Consider the following 6324-nt stretch of genomic DNA (forward strand, 5'->3'; position numbering starts at 1 on the left):
CAGAAAATTTAGAGGCCAAGATGATTTAGCAACAGCCATAATGAAATCAGCTCCAGATTATAGTTCGGTTTATGTAATTTCAAAAGATAAGGTAGTGGAATCTCGACCAGCAATAGTCCCATTGGGAACTGTGGTTGCACAATCACATGGAATAGCACCTTGTAAATCAGAAAATGACAAATGGTATTTCCTCCGTTTCTTTTTAAATGTCTTTTTTGAAGATTTTTTTTCTTATTTAACTGTTATTTTTAAAATTCAATGCAATATTAAATGTTGTTTTACTAATATTTTGGTTTGATTATAAATGGAACAGGTCACAATTATATAGAAGAGGAAGCACTAATAGTAGATCAGGAAGATCGTCTATACATGAATTTATAAAGAGTTTTTCATCTAATAATAATAATAATAATCATAATAATGAATCATTGGAGAGTATTGATTTATCCAGTCGTAGTCAAAGGACACCACCACTTAGCCACAACTCAAGCTTAAATGAAAATGGTTCATCTGGGTCAAATAAATTTGGTTCATTGAATGTAGCAAAATTAGAGAGGAATTCAAGCTTACAATCAGATTCTCAATTAGTAGTAAGTATACAAATAAATTAAATAGAAGCTTCTAAATGCATACTAATATGTGACTAAATAAATATTGTAATGAACAATCTAAATTTTTTTTAATGATTTAATTTTATTGATTATAGGGAGAAATGGAAGCAGAGATGAAAGAATTGAGACTCAAACTTAGGCAAACAATGACCATGTACAAATCAGCTTGCAAAGAAGCAATTTCAGCCCAAAATAAGGTGATGTAAATTACACTATCACTTACTAACATGTGGTTGGTCTTACACAAACTTTTTCTAGTAGTGATTAATTTCATACACAAACTTAGAAAAGATAAAAAGGCAATGAAAAGTGCTATGTAATATGAAAAATGAGATTAAAAGGTTTCAATTATTGACAGGCTAATGAGATTACTCAATGGAAAATGGAGGAGGAACGTATGGTAGAGGAAGTTATAATGTCAAAAGAAGCAGCATTGGCATTAGCAGAAAAGGAGAAAGCTAAAGCAAAAGCTGCAATCAAAGCAGCTGATGAAGCTATGAGAATAGCAGAAAAAGAAGCACAAAGAAGAATGCAAGTCGAGAAGACGGCTAAGAAAGATATAGAAGAGAGAGATCAAGCACTAAATGTGTTGGCTCGTAAAGATATTCGATATAGACAATACACCTTAGACGAAATTGAAAAGGCTACTCAAAATTTCTCATTATCAATGAAAATAGGTGAAGGTGGATATGGACCTGTGTTTAAAGGTCAACTTGATCATACAAATGTTGCAATCAAAATTTTAAGACCTGATGCCAATCAGGGTAGAAAACAGTTCCTACAAGAGGTATGATTCATGTGCATTCTTTTTAAATTTGGATGTTTAAAAATATGAATTTTAAATCAACTTGCAAGAATCGGTTCAAGACGATTTGGATTGACTGAGGTTACAATCCCACACATTCATGCAGCGATGGCGTTTCTAGGTTTTAGTGGAGATTTTGATTTTTTTCAAATTCTAAAATACAAAACTTGAAATCTGTACTGTCTAATCTTGATCGAACGACCATTGATGTGTTGATTGCGTGAATGTGTGAGATTGTTGATTGTAGCAAATTAAAACTCCAATCTGTGTGGCCTAAAACATAAAATTTTCGATCTACCATATAATATGTACTTGGAATTTTGCATATGTGGTGGTTTCATATGACAACTGTGACTAAATATGTTCCATATGTATGTAGGTTGAGGTATTATGCAACATAAGACATCCCAATATGGTCCTCCTCCTTGGTGCATGTCAAGAATATGGATGTTTGGTATATGAATACATGGACAATGGTAGCTTAGAAGACAGATTATTAAGAAAACGAAACACCCCTCCAATTCCATGGCGAAAACGTTTCGAAATAGCTTATGAAATTGCAACAGCACTTCTTTTCCTTCACCAAACAAAACCAGAAGCAATTGTTCATAGAGACCTTAAACCAGCCAACATTCTCTTAGACAAAAATTTTGTTAGCAAAATAAGTGATGTTGGTTTAGCAAGATTAGTACCACCTTCTGTAGCTGATTCTGTCACACAATATCACATGACTGAAGCAGCTGGAACATTATGTTACATTGATCCAGAGTATCAAAATACAGGAAAATTAACAACAAAATCAGATATTTATTCTTTAGGGATAATGTTTCTTCAAATTATCACAGCTAAGCCTCCAATGGGACTTTCTCATCATGTTAAAAGGGCAATTGAAAATGAGAATTTTTTCGATATGCTTGATCCCGATGTTACTGATTGGCCTGTTGATGAAGCTTTGGCGTTTGCTAAAATTTCTTTGAGATGTGCTGAGCTTAGTAAAAAAGATAGACCGGATCTTGCGTTAGAAGTGATTCCGGAGCTTAATCGATTAAAAGATTTTGGATGTGACTTACAAAACTATCAACATAATCAAAGTCATCCATCGGGTCCTCTTACGCCTCCTCAAAGTCCACTTTGATAAACATATATACAACAGATTATTGTTTTTTAGTATATATATTTGATTGTGTTACGAATGTTTATTACAACACATTTTGTAATGAACTTCTTTGCAATACACATTTTGGAATGGATGACTTACTCTTGTCCAAAATCCTTACTTGCATAACATGTACCAAGTGATGCTTCATATTAGTACATTAGATTTCATTTGCACATGATTCAAATTTTGCAGCAATATATAGTTAAATTTCAACAATGGATTGAGTAATTATCAATGCTTAAGCCTTCAAAATTTTCATAATCATTGTTGTACTAAATGACAAAATCAACATTACCTTTCAAGTATCTCATTACTCTTTAACTACACCAAAGTGTGTTACACATGTTGATGCATAAAACATCAAATCTAGTAGGGTTAGAATTAAGTAAAAAATGTAGTGAACTAATCATCTTAACTAAGCTACAACTATCTTTGGATCACATCGATATTTTAGTAAATCGCTAACAAATTTTGTCTATAAAAGAAATATTTTATGCCGTTTAGTTTTGTTGTTTCTTCTTTGAACTTTGACCCACTTTTATACAAAACCAAAAAAAAAAAAAAATTCAACGAATAATAGAATACTAAAAACGTTGAGTTTGAGTAGCACGAGAGGTTAAATTCCCATAACATACACCTAAGTTTAAATCTCAGCTGAATTGGGTGTTTCTAATTATTTTTCAACATTGTCTCGAATAAGATTGCATCTAATAGTACGAAGGAAAAAAAAACAAATTAACCACTTTATAATTAAAATACTGAAGTCACTTAATATTTATATATGTAATATGTTGATCACTTTAATACAGTTTAATTTTTTATTTAATTATTTTCTTCCTATTAATTGGGATTTAGAGAGTGTATACTATATTTGTATAAAAAAAAAAAGGGTGTACGCTATAATTAAGTGTCTAATTGGGTGTATTAGATTGAGATTCCAGTCCATCAAACCTTACCTAGATCAAGACATGATCTAATTACATAATGCAATATATTCTTATAATATATAGGAATTATTACTTATTAATTGAAGTCAACTCTACATATTAATTATATAAATATTTTTTTTGTATTAGATGAAGTGGTAAACTACTGGAAATAAACTTACACGCAATTGCAAGGTTCCGGGTTCGAATCCAAGTCACAACGTCCTTCCTTGCAATTTTGGAATTTGTCAGTTGAACTAGGATTTTTAGACTAATTATATAATTTTTTTAGAGAGATAATTTTACATTCTTTCAAGTTTTTTCTTTCTTTAGTCACTGGAAATAAGGTGATACTTGCTGGTCAATTTTTGGCTCTGAAGAACTCATTTGCATTTTTCCTTCTTTTAAATAATTGGTTTTCATATATATGCGATTTTTTCTTTCATGATTTTGTCATTTTAGTATGACATTATTTTGTTCTCCATATTGTTGCGTCAATTTTTTATTTCTTGACAAATCAACGTAAATTAATTATAAATTTAATCAATGACTATATCATTAACATTGCAAATTCAGATGCAATAGTATTTCAGTCACTTTAATTTTGTCACAATGTTTATAGGTATTTTATAATATTAATTTAGATGTTGTGATTTATTTAAAGATTCATCCTTTTCATTTTTAACGTTGTTGAATTTGTGTTTGTTTCCGATATAGTTTACCAATTTGAATGAATATCGTTTAGTAAAAATGTAAGAAGCATATCTAAAGGTTACAAATCCTCATCTCAACAACACACTCTTTGAGTTGAGATATGTTAGGTTCAAATAAAACATTTATAAAGTAACATTGGTAGGTTGTACACTCTAATTGGTCAATGATATATATTATTGGGTATCTTAATGGTTTGTGTGTGAACAGAACTGAGACAGGAGATGCAAGGTCAATAGAGAGAAAAACTGATGAGAATGGAATTCAGGATTGGCGTGATTATCGTATAATACTATATCTCTCACATGTGTTGCCTTTTAGAGAATTTTCCTATCTTTATTGTGTTTTGAACATGATTATATTGATTAGTACCATAAGCTATAAAGTCAAATTTTTTATTATTATTTCTAGGTTGAGGTGAACCTTGAATTTGAATCTACAATTGCATAGTATAAATATTACATAAGAAGATATCCAACTTAAAAAATGGTTTCCAAACATCAATAATAGATTTTTTTTTGAGGGAAAACATCAATAATAGATGAAAAACGATAGCTATGAATTGAGTGCCACAAATATTAATAATGTCACCTCAAGTTAAGTTTGGGAGAAAATTGGAGTGAGACAACCAAATTAGAAAGGGGGAATTAGAGGATACTACTAATAAAGAGGATACATAAAAAAAAATTGTGTAACTTATTTTTAATATACTTAAATTACCTTCGGATTGTTTTACTTTGAAATTATTAATTATGATTCGTTGCTATTAATATGTCTTTGTTTAATCCTCATATTTAAATAAGAATGGTTATGGATATGCTAAAAAAAAGAGAAACAACAACTTATTCAAAATAAGAGGAATGTTCTGCACTTTAACAAGAAGTATATGCTAAATATTTATAACCAAACAAATGTGAGGATATGGATATATCATTAAACACAATAGAAAAATAGAAAGACGAACATCCGTTGGTAGAGAATAAAATTTGCTAGGAAAAAAAAAGATGAAGTTTAAATAGAACAATCGCAATACTTCAATAAAAGTGAATTTTAACCTAAATATATTATAAAACTCTTATGTTTTAGAAATTCAAGACAATCAAATAGTGAATTCTCTTCTAGATACATAAAATTTAATGATTTGTTTTTTTGGTATCTAAATGAATTAACAAGCATTATCTGAAACAAACACATTCAATTACGAGATTTTAAGTTTGAACTCGGATGAAGGTGTGCATCTTAACAATAATGGCATTGCCAATTAAACTAAACCTTACAAACATTTAGAAAAATTGTGTAGCTTAAATGAGTACATGTGTTAATTTTCGTTTGAATATAAATTTAATTTGATTTTCTTTAATTAATAGCTTAAATTAAATGACTTAGGGCACTTATTGATTAAGCTCTTTGAAGAAAAGTAACCATCGAATAGGACTGTAGAAGGTTAGGTTGATTTTTTTATTCCTTCCACAATCATTCAACTGCATTCATACTTGATCCCCCGACATTCAAACTTCTCTTTTGTGTTTAGAAATATAAGGGTTATGATGAGACTTTTTGTTTTATTTTTATTATGTATCATTTTAAAAATAAAAATAAAAATCTACATGCATGCACATTATATTTTGAGTTGATGAGAATACATAACAATAACAATACACACTTTCGGCCGCTCACACTTTTACAAACATTGGCTTATTTGTTACACTATCTATTGTTGGAGAGACAAAAGGTCAAAAGCTGCGTATATTGTTGAATTATGTCTAAGGTTATTTTCAAGTTTGAACAGAACATGCATGCTCTCAATGTCAAAGTGTCTGATCTGATGGATCATAATACCTTATTATAAGTTTCAAAATTTATAGTCGGTCATTGAAGTTCTAATGTTTGATGTCAAGGTCGGGTTTTAATCATGTCTTTTTTTCTATGTCAGTTTGGAGCATATGGAAGAGGAGAAACATCAAGCTTTGGGAAGGGAACAATGAGTTAGTATGTACAATTCAACCACTTTACATTTTTAAAATCAACTATTTCACTCTCTAACGGAATTTGGTGCCCCTTTTTAAAATTCATTTTTTGTTCCCTCACTCGGGTTTTTAATTAGTTCATCCA

General features: G+C 30.0%; 1 protein-coding gene across 1 annotated transcript; it reads left to right on the plus strand.

Moving 5' to 3' along the window:
• Positions 1 to 712: 712 nt before the first annotated feature.
• Positions 713 to 2660, plus strand: LOC11428764 (U-box domain-containing protein 52). The gene is made up of 3 exons (XM_024778156.2): positions 713 to 808; positions 970 to 1398; positions 1796 to 2660. The coding sequence occupies exons 1-3, from the start codon at positions 713 to 715 to the stop codon at positions 2549 to 2551; spliced, it is 1281 nt and encodes a 426-aa protein (XP_024633924.2). The 3' UTR covers positions 2552 to 2660.
• Positions 2661 to 6324: the final 3664 nt, after the last annotated feature.

The sequence above is a fragment of the Medicago truncatula genome, chromosome 1, assembly GCF_003473485.1.
Source record: "Medicago truncatula cultivar Jemalong A17 chromosome 1, MtrunA17r5.0-ANR, whole genome shotgun sequence".
Taxonomy (NCBI): domain Eukaryota; kingdom Viridiplantae; phylum Streptophyta; class Magnoliopsida; order Fabales; family Fabaceae; genus Medicago; species Medicago truncatula.